The sequence below is a fragment of the Mesoplodon bidens genome (assembly GCF_964165515.1).
Source record: "Mesoplodon bidens genome assembly, chromosome: 10".
NCBI classification, from domain to species: Eukaryota; Metazoa; Chordata; class Mammalia; order Artiodactyla; family Ziphiidae; genus Mesoplodon; species Mesoplodon bidens.
This window is the reverse complement of record NC_138172.1, coordinates 38483343-38501483: the sequence shown is the minus strand read 5'-3', so window position 1 is coordinate 38501483 and position 18141 is coordinate 38483343. Positions and strand designations below refer to the sequence as shown.

The 18141-nt window shown below is 59.1% G+C and overlaps 1 protein-coding gene across 2 annotated transcripts in view; it reads left to right on the top strand.

The window, feature by feature from the left end:
- Positions 1–17732, top strand: part of SEMA3F (semaphorin 3F) — a 28958-nt gene extending 11226 nt beyond the window's left edge. The window contains exons 3-19 of one of the 2 annotated variants that reach the window (XM_081246086.1): positions 7117–7277; positions 7373–7435; positions 7558–7677; positions 8363–8455; positions 10020–10113; positions 11493–11612; positions 11828–11967; positions 12090–12204; positions 12365–12434; positions 12600–12744; positions 13583–13805; positions 14443–14531; positions 14664–14705; positions 14889–15046; positions 15237–15304; positions 15585–15718; positions 16420–17732. In XM_081246086.1, coding sequence (XP_081102212.1) covers positions 7117–7277; positions 7373–7435; positions 7558–7677; positions 8363–8455; positions 10020–10113; positions 11493–11612; positions 11828–11967; positions 12090–12204; positions 12365–12434; positions 12600–12744; positions 13583–13805; positions 14443–14531; positions 14664–14705; positions 14889–15046; positions 15237–15304; positions 15585–15718; positions 16420–16830 — 2246 coding nt within the window. In that variant the 3' untranslated portion in view covers positions 16831–17732. The remainder of the gene's footprint in view (positions 1–7116; positions 7278–7372; positions 7436–7557; positions 7678–8362; positions 8456–10019; positions 10114–11492; positions 11613–11827; positions 11968–12089; positions 12205–12364; positions 12435–12599; positions 12745–13582; positions 13806–14442; positions 14532–14663; positions 14706–14888; positions 15047–15236; positions 15305–15584; positions 15719–16419) is intronic. The other variant, XM_081246087.1, reaches the window with a different exon arrangement.
- Positions 17733–18141: the final 409 nt, after the last annotated feature.

Genomic DNA, 18141 nt, shown 5'->3' with positions numbered 1-18141 from the left:
GCTGCTGAGCAGCCCCTGGGAGAGGGTGGAGGCCCCCTGGGGTTGCTTACTGATCCTGACCCGGCAAAGAATGGGGTCTGGACGGTGGCTGCTGGCCTAGGTTCCAGGAGGCCAGCCCATGGCGGAGGGTGGCTCAGCTAGGCTGACCTGTGGCATTCTCAATGGGGCTGCTGGCAAGTATTGCCTATCTGCTATATCTCTACAGGGTAGGGACAGCCCCAAAGCAACAGGCCCCTCCAGGGACCAGGAGGCCTTTGGGGCGTGAGGCCTTGGCTCCACCCCCCTTCCCCCAGTCTTCTTCCTTCCTTCCTTCCCCTGATCCCCCCTTGTCTGCATCTCCTCCCACCACTACCATGACCCCTCCGTGGCTTCCTACCCGGACATGCTCTTTCCTCTAAGGTCTCTGCACCCAGCCAAGAGCTTTGTTCTTCCCATTTAGGGCTCAGTGCTGATGCCCTCATTTCCTTCCAGGGGCAGGGTCCACTGTGTGGACCTGCTGGTCCACCAGCCTGGGTGGCTCCTGTCGGTCCTACACTACAACTGTAGAGCAACAGCTAGAATGTGCGGGCCTCCTGGGCTCCTGCAGCACCTGAGGTGGAATGGGTGGCACTCCAGGCTCCTCTGCTCAAGGCTGCTCACACTGTCATTTTGCTTAGCATCCTCCAGTCCTAGCACCAGGCCTGTGTGGAGTACCCGCTGCCTTTCTGGACTGACGACCAGCTAAGTCATGCCTGGAGTCCTGACACAGCCTCACCACATCCCTCAAGGCTGACCCTGAGCACACATCTGTCTGTGCGGTGCCTCAGTTTCCCCATCTGAATATTGGGGGGGGGCGCTAAGACTGTCTGGGGCATCCTGGGAATCTCTGGGTGGGTGATGTGGAGGGGCTACAGGGACCCCAGGAGTCTGAGGAGGGCAGAGATGGGGGCTGGGCCCAGGGCAGGGGGAGGGTCTTGACACCCACCAGCGTGTTGGTCCCATCCTGGCCTGTCCGTCTGGTTGATTTATCAGAGTAAATGAGCCATGGAGAGTTTGTTGTCTTTTGCAGTCACAGGGAGGAGGAGGTGGTGGAGGAAGGAGTGAGGGGTTTCCGGGCCAGGTCTGGAATGTGGGAGGAGGGGTGGGCCCCCGAGGCCTGTGGAACTGGAGGCTCTGATACACTCTGCCCACCTGAGAAATGGATTGGTGCCACCCTCCCCTCAGGACCAGCCCCTCTTCCCACCCCCTTCCCACTTCTTGGGGCACATTCCAGTGTGAGCTGCTTGCCTGGCCCAGGCCCCCTCCTCCCACCCCAGGCTCAGGGACCGCCTTGCCCCTTCAAGCCAGCCTCCTTGACCACACTGTGTCTTTTCCAAGCTGGGCAAGAGCTCTGAACTTTGCCTGGCCTGCGAATGCCCAAAGGTGTCCTCCTAGGCAGCCATGCACGCCATTCGGGTCCAGGTAGGACATCCTGGCCCCCTGAGCCACCAGCCCAGACCTAGAACAGTCAGGCACCATGTGGTCCTGGGGGTGGTCAGGGATCAATGGAAGCACCGAGGCTGGAGGGCTCCCTACCTGCTGGGACACAATGGTCTAAAGTCACTGGACATCCTTAGTGGGGAGAGATGTAGAACCTTTGCTGTCCACCAGGTGTGTGTGCCAGGGAGTGACTCTGCTGCCCCTTCCCACCTGGCTTTTTCCCAGGTCAGGATGAGCTGTGCCCCCAGCCTGTCTTCTCCTGGGCGGAGCAGGTGGGCGCTGGGGCGGAACGGGCGTGGGAACAGCATGCCTGGGCCTGCCGGTCCCAGGCCCCAGGCCCCAGGCCCCAACCCCCAACCCCCAACCCCCAGCCCTTAGCCCCCAAAATGGGAGGGAAGCCTGCAGCAGAGCTTAGCCCAGCTGGGCTGCTCCAGCTCAGCTCCAGCTTGGTGTTTACTGAACAGCTGCGATGTTTACAGTAGCCCTTAAGAAGGGGCCCCTTGTTCCAGAGGATTTCCCATCTTGCGGGTCCCACTGGGGGCTCTTCTGACCTCACCACCTCCCCGCACCCCTGGGATAGGCATGTCAGGGTGGCAGGGACTACAACCATCTCCACCCTCTCCAGCGCTGGGCCAGTGTCTTGGCACCTGCCCCTCCACCATTCACTCTGGCCTTGGGTCCCTCTCCCAGGAAGTGGCAGCTCTAAGTGATGAAATACGGTAACTGGGTCCCCAGTTCAGACTTTTAAATTAAATTCAATCAGAGCCGTTATTGAATATAAACACGTGGAGTCATTTACATGTTAATTATGTTGAATGGACTATGAGGCCATAATTAGTTGCTAATTGGGTGAGAGCGGCTGTAATTGGTTTTGTTGGCACTGACCTGGCTCACCTGCCTAGGGGGAAGAGGGGCGAGTATGGATGGCTCCTAGGGAGGCTTCTGGGTCTCTGATCTGGACAGCCTGATCCAGAGATGGGATTGAAGAGGACAGATTTTGAGGGACTTGGGGCCAAAGGAACCTGGAGCCTACCCCCCAGGGAGGAGGCCGCTTAAGCCCCAGGCAAAACCCTGGGTCTGGCTTCTAGGGGTTCCCATCTAGAACATCTCTAGGGGTGGGGTGGGAGGTGGGACTGGGAGAGCCAGCCCCTGAATCAAAGGTGACAGCCTCTTCTGCCCAGCCCCATGTGGGACCTGGACCTGAACAAATGGTAAATGCCTAGGAGAGGGTCCATGGGAGCACAAGGCAGATGTCACCCTGGTATGTCAAGGCAGATGCTGGGGCCCTGGATTGGCCTGGCCAGGGTTGGAGTCTTGGCATTGAGGTATGAGTGAGGTGGATGTGCTGAGCAGGGAGAAAGGTGCATGCAAAGGCTTTAGGGAGGCCCTGCCCCCGGCTCGCCTGGCTGGGGCTCCAGGGTTACAAGGCTGTGGCCAGGGGCTGAGGCCTTCCGGCTGGCCGCTCATTAAAAGAGGATTAGGCCGAGAGCCAGTGGGTCAGCCCAGCCCCTGGGCCTTCCTCTGGGGCCCCTCACAGCTTGAGGGAGTGGTAAAGGGGCTGGGGGCCAACCCTCCCTAGAGCCCACGGGGGTGTCCAGGAGGGACCCTGCCATTCCTGCTGCTGCCACTGCTACCATCTGCTTATCCACCTGAGTTTCCCTCCTCAGAAGGGCAGGGGGATAAAGTACTAACCAGAGACCCCGGCCAGCACCCCCACCCCTCACCCCCAGCCTCATTTCTCTTCATCTTAGGGATTAAGGCTGGACCAGCCCACATGAAGTCAGAGGTCAGGGCTGAGTTGCCGGGACCTGTCTATCACCTCCCAGTACCCAAGCACGGCCCAGAGAGGTGACACTGTCTGTCAGGGCCTGCTGCTTTGTAGGGCTGTAACCAAGGGGGCGGGATACCCATCTCTGATCCAAGACCCCCCTTTTGCAGCAGCCCCTGCCTCACTGGCAGCAGACCTGGTGTCCTAGAGACGGGCAGCAGGGGTCGGGGGCCGCCCACTCGGGGTCTGCGGGTGAGGGCTGCAGACACGCCTCCTCAGTGCTGTCCTCGCCCACCACCTCCTTTAAAGCAAGGCATCATCAGCTGCTTCCCAGAGAGGAAGAAACAGAGACCCCCAGGATTAAGCCTCCTTTACACTGAGAAAATTCCTGCCTCTGGACCTTTGCCAGGCCGTTCTGGGCCAGGACCCCAAGTGTCTAATGGCCATGGGAGAGTGCTAGAGGCTGGAAACGACTGCGGAAATGAGGTGTCTGATGCCAGAAAAGGCTCTTCCTTCCCCATGACGGGAAAAGCCTTCCCGGATGTCACCCCACCCAACCTGTGCCCAGCCTGGATGAGGGCATGGGGGTGGGGAGCTCTTCCCTGGAGCATCACTCAGGCACACCACCCTCCCTCCCCAAGGTCAAAGCTTATACAGACTTGAATCCCTGACACCCACAGAGCCTTTGGTTGTGCCCCAGCCCCTCCCTCTGTATTGTCCTGGGGCTGGGGGAGGGGCCACACTCCTGCTATCAGAGCTGGGCCTGGGGCAAGTGGAGCAGAGGTGGGGACTGGCCTGGGTAAGGAGCAACCTCAGTCCATGTCAGCTCCCCCACATACATCCATGCCCCCTCAGGCCCCCAGGTCCCCTTGGCCCAAGTCCCTGCTCCTCAGTGGGGCTGGGGGCCAGTAGGCTCTAGCCCTGCTGACACTGCAGGTGTCAGAGCAGGATGCCCAGGGCTACTCAACCACCATCTGCCCTGACCTGGGCTTCTTGGAGGAGTGAAGGCCCCCTGTTCCTCTACCCTGCGGCAGAGTGAGGAGGTGGGGACAGCACACCAGTTTCACTCCTCACCCTGTGACCTAAGGTGAGCACCACTCTCCCCTGGGCCTCAGTCTTCGTGTCTGGAGCTGGGGGTGCAGGGCTGTCATGGGGACCCTTATTTGAATTCTTTACTACAATCTGGCATGAGGGAAATGAGCGCTCCAAGACCGCAACTGGGGTCATGAAGCCCATGCCAGAGCCAAAGATTCCTCACCCTTGCTCCCACCCATTTCCTACCCCACACAGCCTTATGGGGGCTCCCTACACCCACCTTAGTTTCCACAGAGACCAAAACATCACATCCTGTGACAACAGAGCCATTGACGCCATATCCCGTGGCCACCGGGAGGGGTCCCGAGGGTCCTGAGTCATGTGCCCTGTCAATGGAGGACGAGTCACCTTCCGGCCCTGGCCCTCCCAACAGGCAGTCCCCACCACCAGGACTGGCTCTGCCGCCACCTGCCCCTCCTTTAGCCCAAAAGGCCATGGACCTGGGTGGGAATATCACGCTCCATGCACACTGACATGTCACTTCCCTGCTCTGTGCCTCTCATCTGTAATTTGGATGTTAATGAGCACAGGGCTTTGCACATAATAGGTACTGGATGACTAAGTGAGAGGCTCCCTCCATTCCCACCTCTACCAAAGGGCTCAGGCACGGAGAGTTGAGAGGAAGGATGTCAGATCAAGGCTGTTCTCCTGCTCCTCACGTAGGTCTCAGTTTCCTCATCTGCTGAATGGTGTCTCCTCTGTCTGTACTTGGGAGGGGGACTTGGACTTGGGAGTCCTAGCACTGTAGAGGGGGAGGGTCTGGATTATAGGGACCCAAGGCTAGGCAGGGATGGGAGGGTAGGCATTATGGCTGGTTGCATCCCGGGGGCTAGATATTTGGAGCTCCCCCCACCTTAGGTGTCTGTGTCTGAAGGCGCCCACTTCAGCCTCGCCTCCCTTCCCCTCATTGCCCCCCAAATGCCCCCTAGCCTAGCAGGACGGGTGAGGGCACAGTCAAGGCCATGCCCCCAGCCAGGGTATAAATAACCCCTGGCGGGCTGTCCCAGCCTGGGGGGGCTCCGCTGGCAGCCCCACTTCCTCTCTGGCCACTTCCTGGCCCTGGGTCGGCGAGGGGGGGGAGTGTTTACTTTCCTGTTGTCACTATGGCCGGGTGGCCAGGCGGGGGACTCCGAGTGGCCCAACAACAGGTGCAGGACAGGTGCCCGGGCTGCCCTGCCCGGGACTTCAGAGGCACCGCCGATGAGGCTGTAGCCAGGCAGGGATCGGCCCTTTGATCCCTTGGCGTCCCTGCGTCCCAGTGGTGGGCCAAGGTCATCACCTGTATTCTCTTGCTGCCATAGTCAGGGCTGGGCAGGGCAAGGCCTTTGCCCTGCCCAGCCCTCAAAAGTGGGCTCTGGGTCTGCTGTGGGACTCCCCTGGCTCCCAGTCCACCTCACACACCCATCTCAGCACATCCTGAAGCTCCCATTCAGAGCTGCTCTCAGGCACAGCCCCTCCAGCTCCATTCCCGGGTCTCCAGCACACAGCAGGGGTCAAGGTCAGCCAGGCCAGTCAGAGACAGCGGCCTTGACTAAATGGGATGGGGCCACCTGCTGGTTCCACCTTCAGGCAGCATCTATGGCTCTCAGTGACCTCAGATCCCAGGCTCAGATTCTCCCTCTCCAGACCTCCCCCTTGATCGCCCCACCTGTGAAATGGGTTACCAGATGTGGGGCAGGGAGATGCGAGGTGTATGTTCCCCTTGGTGGATGCATCATCTGATGTAGGACACACATGTGCGTGTGTGTATACCTGGGCCATGTGCACGCGTACATACTCTTCTGTGTGCTGCCATCTCAAGCCTCCTGTGCTGGTGAATATGCATCACCCTTATTGCAATCTCTTCTCTCCTGCGGAGCTAAAACTAGCTGGGGGTAGGTGGAGGAGGGACTTGCCAAGGGGACCCCTCGGAACTCCCTCTCCCAGAGGAAGGTTCCCAAGTTTCCTGGAGTTCTCTGTCATTGGCCTATCACTAGCCTAGTTTCCTCCTGTCTTTCATCCCCAGAAAGGAGGACTTTCCCCCAGCAACCTGAGGGTGAGAGGGCCAGGGCTGCCAGACTCACGCAGAAGGGAAACTGAGGACTCAGCTGGACCCTGTCCCCAGCCCCGGGGATGCTGCAGCACTAGGGGGAGGGCCTCTTTCCTGGGAAAGACTTCCTGGATGGTTCAGAGTGGCCTGAGGATTCCACCATCAGCAACCCTGTGGGGTCTGGGGGAAGCCCAAGGTCTGTTGGGCAGTTTGGCTCCAGCAGCGCTTTCCGGTGTCCTGGCTAACCTGCTTCAGACAAGGTGGGGACCTTGCTGTGTGCCAGCTTTGCCCTCTGTCTTGTTGGCAGCTGGGGTGAGGACAGGGCACCCTGGCTCTGTGCCAGCATTTGTGAGCTGTCCTGGTTGCACCTGCCCCCTACACCCCTGCTCATTAACCCTTTTAGGCCCCTGTGGGAAGCTGGCCCCACCCTGAGCATGGGAACATTAACCCCTCACCTGAGCAGAGAGTCTCTGATGCCATCACGCACCCTGGCCCACGCCCGCTGCCCTTTCACTGGGACCCAGAGACTGGCTGGGCTGCCGATGAATCAGGGCCCCGGCTTTGGGTGTGGCCCCTTACCTGGCCTGCCCACCTGTCCCACTTTCTCCTCCCCAGAATGTCAGGGACTAGAGAGGGAACCAAGCAGGCCCTGGAGGGGAAGCTGGGGGTTTAAGATGACCGTGTGGTGGGGCTACCCCTCTGTCAAAGGGGGTATGGGTGGATGGTCTCCAAGAGCCCTCACTGCTGCTCTGCCCTCTGCCCACAGAGCTTAAGGCCACAGGCACGGCCCACTTCTTCAACTTCCTGCTCAACACAACTGATTACCGAATCCTGCTCAAGGACGAGGACCACGACCGCATGTATGTGGGCAGCAAGGACTACGTGCTGTCTCTGGACCTGCATGACATCAACCGCGAGCCCCTCATTGTAAGGGCCAGCCCAGATGTGTTGGGGGGACGAGGGACGCGCGCCCCAGGGCTGGGGGCCCTTCCAGCGGGCCCTCTGACCTCCATCTCTGGCAGATCCACTGGGCAGCCTCCCCACAGCGCATTGAGGAGTGCGTGCTCTCAGGCAAGGATGGCAACGTGAGTGCCGTGGGGTCACAGGTGGGGTGGGGGGAGGTGGTGGCGGGGGACAGGGGACTCCAGGAAGGCACTGGGGCCAGGCAGGCATCTGGGCACCTCCTTGGCTTTCCCTCTGGCCCCAGGGTGAGTGCGGGAACTTCGTCAGGCTCATCCAGCCCTGGAACCGAACACACCTGTATGTGTGCGGGACCGGCGCCTACAACCCCATGTGCACTTATGTAAACCGCGGCCGCCGTGCCCAGGTAAGCCTCGCCCACCCTGGCCCTGTGCTGCCCCCACTGATAGCTACCTTCCAGGCCTCTGATGGGAGGATGGGCTTGAGCCCCAGCCCTGCCACTTCCCGGCCCTGTGACCTTGGGTGAGTGACTTCTTCCACCTCTCAGAGCCTCAGTTTCCTCTCCTGAAAATGGGGCTAATAGCTGCCTTTCTCACAGGTCGGTGTGAGGAGGAGGCAGTGAGCTAACGCTCTCAGAGCTCTTAGCACTGTGCCTGGCATGTAGTGAGCGCTTCCTCCATATGTGGACGGTGCCCCTGCAGCCAAGCCAGAGGGCCTGGCGGGGGCCTCAGCATCAGGAGGCTGGACGCCTGGGTCAGCTTCTGCCATACGGCCTGGGGGAGAGCTGCCCCTTCCTCAGCTCTGCCCCACCCCGCCCGCTTTTGCCCTCCTCCATTTCCATGTGGGCATGTGTGTGAGCTGGTGTGACCTTGTAGGGAGTGTGTGAGAACGACTGGACCTAAGGGGCACAGGTGTGTGCAGGTGTGCCCCAGCTGTGTGTATGTGTTCACACAGGGGTGCATATATGTGCTCTGGGGGCTCAGGTGCTCCCATGTGTTCCTGGCATGTGTGGTGTGAGAAGCTGGCAGCCCGAGCCCGCTCCCCCAGCCCCTGCCACCCCTGGCTCTAACCTGTATTCCTCGTCTTCTCAGGCCACTCCCTGGACCCAGATGCAGGTGGTCAGAGGCCGAGGCAGCAGAGCCACCGATGGTGCCCTCCACCCGACGCCCACAGCCCCACGCCAGGTGGGCCTCATCCCTTCAGGCTCTTGCCAGGCAGCGCTGCCTCTGAACCGAACTCATCCTGGGCCTGGCCTTCCAGCCAGGAGCCTGCACCCCAGGCCAGCCTCTCCAGGGTCTTCCGTCCACCTCTGTGCCCCCCTCCTACCCCTTCCCCTGCAGTGCCCTCAGCCTCTGAAGGCATTCCCAGTTGGACTCATGTCAGCCTCAGTGTGACAAGAAATCATGAAGCCATCAGGTGGGAAAGACAGGAGCCCTGGGGACAGCCATGCCTCCGCCCTCAGAACACGTGTGTAGACATGCGTGGGCACGCGTTGGGCACTCTCCAACCCACACCTTACTTAGCACCCAGCGTAGGAAAATGGCACATGTGTGCAGCCTGACACATAGCTCTTAGGAGTCCATGCCCCATGCCTCGCTTGGGGCATGGGTTAACCCCTGGGGTGGGAGGGGCAGAGCTGTGTGTCTACTAGACTTGACCCAGGACAGGGCTGAGGGGCTGGGCCGGGGCTGGGGGGCACTGGGGCTGGGCAGGGGCGGGCAGGGGGGCAGGGGCTGCCGGTGAGTGACAGAGCAAGTGGTCACTTGAGCTCGCGTGTCTGTGGCAGGGAGTGCTGAGAAGTGGGGCCGCTCAGACTCTGCCTGTGTGTGCCCAGGGTGTGAACAGTGGGTTCCGTGTGTTGGCAGTGATGCGTGCCGAGCTGTGTGTGCAGCCCCATGTGTGCAGGAAGTCATGTGTGCAGAGTGTAACTGGAAGCAGGCCTGTGTACACCTTCCCATCACCATCCCTGCCACCTGCTGCCACCTCCTTCCTGCCTCTGTGCCTCTCTCCTCTTCCTCCCTTAACCTCCTCATGAGCTCGTCCTGGTCCCAGTGCCTTCACCAGCCTTCCTCCTAGCATCTTCAGGGATGGGCTGGGAGGCATGTGGGGGGCTTTGTGAATTCCATGTGGTCTGGGCTGGACCCCTCAACTCCCGGCTCCCTGCGGAGACATGTGGAGCTGGGGGCTCTGCTGAGGGGCAGGGAAAAGGCCCTGGCCTATTAGTCTATCCTGAGGACCACAGATAGGGCACAAAACCTGGCGACACAATAACCTCAGAGCCCTCTGGCCTGGTGGGACCTGATGGTAAAGGACAGGATCCCAGGCCCTTGGCCAGTACCCCTGCCCTTCGTGGCCCGAGACAGGCAGCCACAGCTCAAAGAGTTGTGCCTCTGTGGCCCAAAGGGGCCCCGGCCAGAGTCTTCCTGAACTAGTTGTCATGGAGGGGCTTCAGCCCCTACAAGCCCACCTGATGCCCCTCTCATGGTCCCCAAAGCAGAGTCCTCCGAGACATGATTCCCAGGTCTTATCTGAGATCTAGACCAGGAAGCACCTCCCTGGGAACCCTCAGCACCGCCCTGCCCTGGGAGACCTGGCAAGATAGAGTTAAAACCCAATGAGATCTGGGGAGTGAAGCAGGGTGGCTTCAGGGTTTCCCTGGGGGCTCGCTCTCACCCTGGGAGCCTGATGACCCTTACCTTTCCTGTGCGGGATGGCTTGGATGATGCTGAGCCCCTCTCTGCCTTGCAGGATTACATCTTCTACCTGGAGCCTGAGAAACTCGAGTCAGGAAAGGGCAAGTGTCCCTACGATCCCAAGCTGGACACAGCCTCAGCCCTCATCAGTGAGTGCTCCCACCCCACCCTGGTTCTAAAGCCTAAAGGTGTGACCTCTGCCTCTGGAGCAGGGAGCATGGCACCAACACTTTACCCCAGGGAAGAGACCGTGAAATTGCTGTGTCTGAAACCTGCCCCCCCCATCACCCCCGCAATGTGGCCCCACTTGGCAAGGGGAAGGGTACAGACCAGACCCCAGTGTGCGCTGAGGGGCAGAGACTAGGTGATATGAGCCTCCATCCAGCCCCTCGAATGGGGGTGCGGTGGGCGCAGGGGGCAGATTCTACCCTGAAATCCACAGTGTGGTCCATGCAAAGGCCAGAACCCTCCTGGCCGCAGGCTTCCTGGAAGAGAAGACAAGCGGAGTCTGTACTGAGGGTGGTATGAGGCGGTGGTCCCATAGCGTGTTCTCGGATTGTCTGGGAGGCTGGGAGAGGCCCACAGGCAGCACCAGTGGAGAGTCCTGGCCCAGAGACCAGCTAGGGGAGTTTGTTTCTGGTCTGGCCAAGTGTCTGGGAGAGTTGGGAGAATGTTCTCTGGGGAGCAGTCCTGCCTGGGGCCTCAGAAGCAGCTGCTTCCCCTACCCCCAGGTTGGGCGAGCCCACTGCTGACCCAGGTCCCTGCACTCTGCCTACTTTCTGGCTGCCCAACCGAATCTGCCTCTCAGCAGCTGCTGGGCAGTGTGCCACCTCCAAGCCTGGGAAAGGCAGAGGGTGGGCATTATCCTCTCCCTCTTGGTGAGTAAGAAGGTCCTAGCCGGCTGGCAGGGTCCAGACCAGGGAGTCTGATGGGGGAAGACAGGGCCTGCCCTGGGGGAGTCTAGAGGGAAGACTTGGAGTGGTGTGCTGGAGCCAGTGTGTTTGTCAAATTTTCTGTTTAAATTTTCAGGTATTTTGTGAGCCAGCTGTTAAACACAGCTATTATTAGAAAGTAAATTATATACACTTATAGTTAAATAAATTACTTTAAAAACAAAGGTAAAAATACTCAAAACTCATTACTTGCTAATTATTTTACTACATTTTATTATCTATGTTCTTGAGATTATTTACATTTCTCGTATCTATGGGGTGGAAATACTAGACAATGGTTTTGGCAGGTCTTCCCAACTCTACTTTCAGTGAGTGACCTCAGGTTAGTAGCTTGAAATCAGCCATGGTGGGAGTATTTACACCACAGAAATTGGCTCTGGCTGCTAATCCGAGCCAACTGCTGCTAATCCCAGTCCTCCCAGAGCCAGTTGTTAAAACATTCACCAACGCCCCACTGATACAGTCGCCTTGGAGAACCTGAGGGGGAGATGGGACCCTGCCCTGGAGGTCATGTGTGCTGTGCGCCGGCCTTAGCCAAGGGCGTCCCCATGACTGACCCACTGGCCCACCCACAGACGAGGAGCTCTATGCGGGTGTGTACATCGACTTCATGGGCACCGACGCAGCCATCTTCCGCACGCTTGGAAAGCAGACGGCCATGCGCACGGATCAGTACAACTCCCGGTGGCTCAATGGTGAGCAGAGCCCACAACACCTCCAGTGGGCAGCATGTCTGGGGTGCGGCACAGAGATCATAAAGAAACACTCGTGGGAGAATTTTTGGCCCTTGACTGGCTAGAGCGGGGGTAGTTTCTTATCTCGGGAAGACTCGGGGGTCTTCTTGTACCTGGCCTGGGAAAGAGGCTTTGTCCAAGGAGGGTGCGGTTCACTGATGCCTGCACACCTGCAGACCCTTCATTCATCCACGCTGAGCTCATCCCTGACAGCGCCGAGCGCAACGACGACAAGCTCTACTTCTTCTTCCGTGAGCGGTCCGCGGAGGCACCGCAGAGCCCCGCCGTGTATGCCCGCATCGGGCGGATCTGCCTGGTATGAGGCCCCTTGCTGCCCCCTCCCCAGGCCCAGTCCTGGTTCCGTCAGCCCTGCTCTGGCAGGGTCTTTGAGGTGAGTGAGCTGATCTGACCCAGCCCCTGCCCTTCCCCCCCCCCCAGAACGATGACGGCGGCCACTGCTGCCTGGTCAACAAGTGGAGCACATTCCTGAAGGCAAGGCTGGTCTGCTCTGTGCCAGGCGAGGATGGCATCGAGACCCACTTTGACGAGCTCCGTGAGCACCCGGCAGGCGGGCAGGGGCCTATAGCTACTGCAGGGGATGGCAGCCGGATGGGTGGTCAGGGGAAGCCTGGTGCCCCCCACCCAGGACTGGGCAGGGCCTTGGGGCTCGTGGCCAAGGTACCCCTCCCAGCCCCCTCTCCTTCTGTCCCCAGAGGATGTGTTTGTCCAGCAGACCCAGGATGTGAGGAACCCAGTCATTTACGCTGTCTTTACCTCCTCGGGGTGAGACTGGGGCTGGGGCCAGCAGTGGCAGGGTATGGCTGAGTTGGGGGCTGTGATTTGTGGAGGACCCCATCCTGGTGGGGAGCTGTGGGTGAGGGTAGGCTGGGGAGGGACCCTGGGCCAAGGGTCTGCCCCACCCGCAGCAGCAGCCTGCCTTGCCCGCAGCTCTGTGTTCCGAGGCTCTGCCGTGTGTGTCTACTCCATGGCTGACATTCGCATGGTCTTCAATGGGCCCTTTGCCCACAAAGAGGGCCCCAACTACCAATGGATGCCCTTCTCAGGGAAGATGCCCTACCCACGGCCCGGCACGGTGAGGACCCCACTCACTCCACCTTTCCCTTTCCTCTCTTTCCACGAGAACCGTGCTGGGTCAGGCCCTTTGCAGACATAGGCCGCACCATCGTGGCACTCACAGCCAAGTTGGCGGGGGCGGGGGCGGAGGTAGACCATACACACATATAAACTCACCATTCACCCTCAATAAAGCTGAAGGTATAACAAAACACACTGTAAGGAAAACTCCACCATTTACACACAGTGTCGGGCTGTGAAAGAATCCAGGTAGGATCCTGAAACAAAGATGGTGGCTGGGTATGGCAGGCTGCTCCCTCTGGGAGGCTGTTTGGAAGCTGAAAGTTGTAGGGAAGTTCTCAAGGCAGGCTAGAGGTGGGGGTGAGCAGGAGCCCCTGCAGTAGTGGGAGGCGATTCACCTGATCTTGGTGTGACATGGACCACTGCGGGAGTCTAAGCAGGAGAGCTTCGTGATCTGATCACATGCCTAGGGTGTTAAAGGAGCTCTGGGTGGAGCTGGGGAAGGGGTGCACTGGAAGAACAGTCAGAGGAAGGAGACAAGCGGGTGGGGATGAGGACCTAGAAAGGCCATTGTCAGCTCTGCCATATGCTGCCACAAAGTCATGGCACATGAAGCTGGGGAGATGGCCATGGGATTTGACCATGTGAGACCTTGGGACCTCAGCTGGTACAGGACCTGCAGAGAGGTTGGGTATTGGGCAAAAGCCCAGATGGGTGTTCTGAGAAGCGGAGCAGGTGGAGCTGGTGGGGACAGACAGAGCAGAGACCTCTTCTGAAGCTAATGGGTCCAGAGTGCCCTGGGCAGCCTGGGCCTGATGCTCATCATCTGCCTGCAGTGCCCTGGTGGAACCTTCACACCATCCATGAAGTCCACCAAGGACTATCCTGATGAAGTGATCAACTTCATGCGCACCCACCCACTCATGTACCAGGCCGTTTACCCTCTGCAGCGGCGGCCCCTGGTGGTCCGCACAGGCTCTCCTTACCGTCTCACCACTGTTGCCGTGGACCAGGTGGATGCAGCCGACGGGCGCTATGAGGTGCTTTTCCTGGGCACAGGTACCCACTGCTGCTCCCGGCCCCTCCCACACTGGGCCCACTGGGTGGAGGGTACTGATCCATAGGGCTGGGCCCTGCCCTGCTAGGGGGTTATTACAGGGTTGTCAATGTCAGCGCTGCCACCTTCATCCTTTGGAGGCTTCTATTACCAGGATAACTGAGAATGGGGATGGCAAAACCCCATTTTCATCCCTATCCCTGGTGGCCGGGAGAGCAGGGACACTGGGTGCCTGGGGACCCATGTTTGGGTGGAAAGAGGGAGGACAGAGCCAGACACCTCCAGGATACCTGGGTCCAAATACTGACACACATGCTATCGTGTGCACGTGCAAACTGCACCCACCGCTGTTCCAGTAGCCCTCAACATAAGGGAACACTTCCTGCAGCCTGTTCGCAGCTTCCCAAAATGAGGGTCTGGGGTCAGAGGGGCAGACTCTAGCTGTGACTCCCCCCTTGTCCAGGGCCAGTCCCCTTAGACCTCTTCCCCTCATCTGGGGGCAACTCTTCAACCTTGGCACAGAGCTCTCCCACTCCACTGCCCTTGGGGGGTTTGGGCCCTGGTGGGGGAAGGGGCTGAGGCTGGTGCCCCTTTCCCAGCGTCCTCAGCCCCACTGAGGCCCTGCCCGGCCCGTTCCAGACCGCGGGACAGTGCAGAAGGTCATTGTGCTGCCTAAGGATGACCAGGAGATGGAGGAGCTCATGCTAGAGGAGGTGGAGGTCTTCAAGGTGGGTGTGACACCACCCAGTCCTGTCCTCCTCACCATGGCCCTCCTCACTACCACCTCCTGACCTCAGACCTCCAGGTCAGGACAGGAAGGGGGTCCCCAGGGTCATAAGCTAATCCCTATCTTCTTCTAGGACCCAGCATCTGTTAAGACCATGACCATCTCTTCCAAGAGGGTGAGTTTTGGCGAGGTGGGCTGAGGGTAGGGATGGAGGCTGCTTCACCTTGGGGTCAAGCCCTTGGCAAAGAGATGGGGACACTGAGGCACAGAGCAAGAAGGGGAGGAGCCTGGCCCAACTGGCTCCTAAGGAATGCTGGCTATGGGGAGGGAACTGACAAGCTCCTACCCCTGCCCACAGCAACAACTGTACGTGGCCTCAGCCGTGGGCGTCACACACCTGAGCCTGCACCGCTGCCAGGCATATGGGGCCGCCTGTGCCGACTGCTGCCTTGCCCGGGACCCCTACTGTGCCTGGGATGGCCAAGCCTGTTCCCGCTACACAGCGTCCTCTAAGAGGTGTGAACCCCGAGACCCTTGGAATTTTGGCCACCAGACCCAGGGCTCTGTCCTGGAGGTCTAGAGGTGGATGTGATATTACCCTGGGGGACTTTATGGGTGAGACATCCTACCCTGGAGTTTCGGGGCTATAGAGACTTGGGGGGCAAGTTTTCTTGGGAATACTCCTTCAGGAGCTATCTTCATCCAGGCGGAGCCGCCGTCAGGACGTCCGGCACGGGAACCCCATCAGGCAGTGCCGTGGGTTCAATTCCAACGGTGAGTGCTGTGTCTCACCACTGGGTGCTCCTCAGTGTGGAGCTGTGCAGCCCACAGAGCTGCTCGTGGGGCCCCCACTGGAAGGATTCTCACATGGTCCTTGGGGGTGAGGGGGTGAGGGGTTTTGGAGAAGGGATGTCCTTGGCTACCCTCTCAAGGAGTGGATGCCTGATGGCACAGCCCTGCCTGTATGGGTGGGTATCCTTGTATGTGCCCCTCGCCAGCCTGCAGTCTGCCAAGAGGTAGTGCTGCTTTCATGTGGCACCCTCTTGTTCTACAGCCAATAGGAATGCCGTGGAGTCTGTGCAGTATGGCGTGGCAGGGAGTGCAGCCTTCCTTGAGTGCCAGCCCCGCTCGCCCCAGGCTACCGTTAAGTGGCTGTTCCAGCGAGATCCGAGTGACCGGCGCCGAGAGGTGATTTCCTGTGCCCCACAGTCCTCACCATGGTTGGGAGAGTCCCTTGTACAGTCGAAATTCTATGTGGGTGAAATGTGGTATAGGAACCAAACTGGGGCAGCCCTCATTCTAAGAAAGTCCTTCCAAGCTCCCCTCCCTATGTGGAGATCATTTGGGTGAATCCAGTTATATGGAAACTCTGTGGGGTGTCCATATTACATGGAAACTACTTGTAGGCATGCCTTTTTATATGAGAATTCCATATGTGTGCTTTATTGGCAGTATACCTCATTCTATGGAAATGTCACGTGGATGAGTTCCAGCATATGGAAATTCTGTGGGGTAGCCTTCCTATTGTGGAAATCCCTTCTACATGGAAGGGATTCTAGGCCATCCCTTCTACATGGAAGGGATTCTAGGCAATCCCTTCTACATGGAAATTCTATGAGGGTGCCCCAACATCTATTTATTCTCATTAAATAGAAATTGTGTGTATGCTCCAGAATTCTCTAATTGTACAGAATCCCCTTATGGTCATTCCTCCTAAAATGGAAGTGTTTATTATTCAGATGTTATATGGAAACTTGTTTTTCTTGGTATATGGAAATTCCACATGGGTGCCCCTGCATGGGGTGGCCCCAGAGGTGGTCTGATCGGGGAGCTGGCCGGGGCAACAGGGTGGTCCTGCAGCCCCTGAGCCCAAGCCCCTGCCCCCACAGATGCGTGCAGACGACCGCTTCCTGCGCACAGAACAGGGCTTGCTGCTTCGTGCCCTGCAGCTTGGTGATCGCGGCCTCTACTCCTGTACAGCCACTGAGAACAACTTCAAGCATGTCATCACACGAGTGCAGCTGCATGTACTGGGCCAGGATGCCGTCCATGCTGCCCTCTTCCCACCCCCAGCTGTGAGCGTCCCACCACCCCCAGGCGCTGGGCCCCCCACACCCCCTTACCAGGAGCTGGCCCAGCTCCTGGCCCAGCCAGAAGTGGGCCTCATCCACCAGTACTGCCAGGGCTACTGGCGCCATGTGCCCCCCAGTCCCAGGGAGGCCCCAGGGGCACCCAGGCCTCCTGAACCCCAGGACCAGAAAAAACCCCGGAACCGCCGCCACCACCCGCCGGACACATGAGGCCTGCTGTCTGAGCCCTGCGATGGGCCAGCCTAGTCCTCGTCCCTTTTAATATAAAAGATAAATATATATATATATATATATAAAATATCTATATTCTATATACACCCTGCCCCTGCAAAGACAGTATTTATTGGTGGGTTGTAAATAGCCCGCCTCAGCGGCAGCATCATCCAAAACTTAGACCCATGCTGGTCAGAGACGGCAGAAAACGGAGCCCACCTAACCAGGCCCGGCCAGTTGGCCGGGCCGGGCCAGGACCACACAGTCCCCAGGCTCAGCTGGGAGTCTACCTGCTCGATGGCCACCGCCAGGATCTACAGGACACAGGGAGGGAGCAAGCTCTACCTTTATGGGGCACGGACTGTACACCCTCGCCCATGTGTGCTGGTGGCATACATGTGGATGCGAGGACTGCTTTGGAGACCGGGGGTGGGCGTTGAGGGCTCAGATGCGCTCAGAGAAGGGAAGAAGGGGCTGGCACAGGATGCCGGCCCCTGCCTGGGAGAGGGGCACTCAGTCAAGGCCAGCCCTTTCCTGGGTATTTATTCTCTATTTATTGGGGACAAGAGAAGAGGAGCCCTGCCTGGGTGGGGCAGCCCCTCCAGCCCCTCCTTCCCTCCCTGCCTGGCCACTCTACCTCCTCTTTGCTTTCTCGGTGCCGCTGTGATGCAGGGGCTGGGAGTAAAGCAGAGGGGCCAGGCTCAGGCAGCGCTGAGGGGAGAGGGGGTCATGGTGGAGGCCTGGGGCTTGCAGGGGCTCCCCAGGGCTCCCTTCTGCCCACCACTTCAGATGATGGGTGTAAATAGCTCTGGGGGGCAGTTGGGTAGGTGGGGGGGGGCTCCTGGCAGCCCTCTGCTGTCCAGGCCACACCTGCCCTTGGGTTCCATCTTGCTAATAAACACTGGCTCTGGGACTGGACTTTGGTTTTCTCCTTGGCAAAGGAGGGAGGACGGGGGTTCAGCCCACACCCAGATTCTGTCCCTCCTGCCCCCCCCCCACCAATGTGGCTTGACCACCAGTTCCCCCACCGTCTCTTTTGCAAGCCCAGCGTCCATTCACTCACTCAATTGTTTGATCATTCGTTCACATTGCTTTCTCACCTGGCTTTGTGTCTTGCCAGGAACTCAGGACTCAGAATTGGCAAGACAAATCCACAGCCCTTACAGTTCAGCTACCCCTGCCCTGGGAATCAACAAAATTCCCATTCTTCCTGTATCCTTCCAGCCAGATCTCAGCAGAGGGTCCAGCACAAGCAAATGTCCAGAGGCGGGGAAGACCAGGATATGTGGGGAGCTGCTGGAGAGGAGC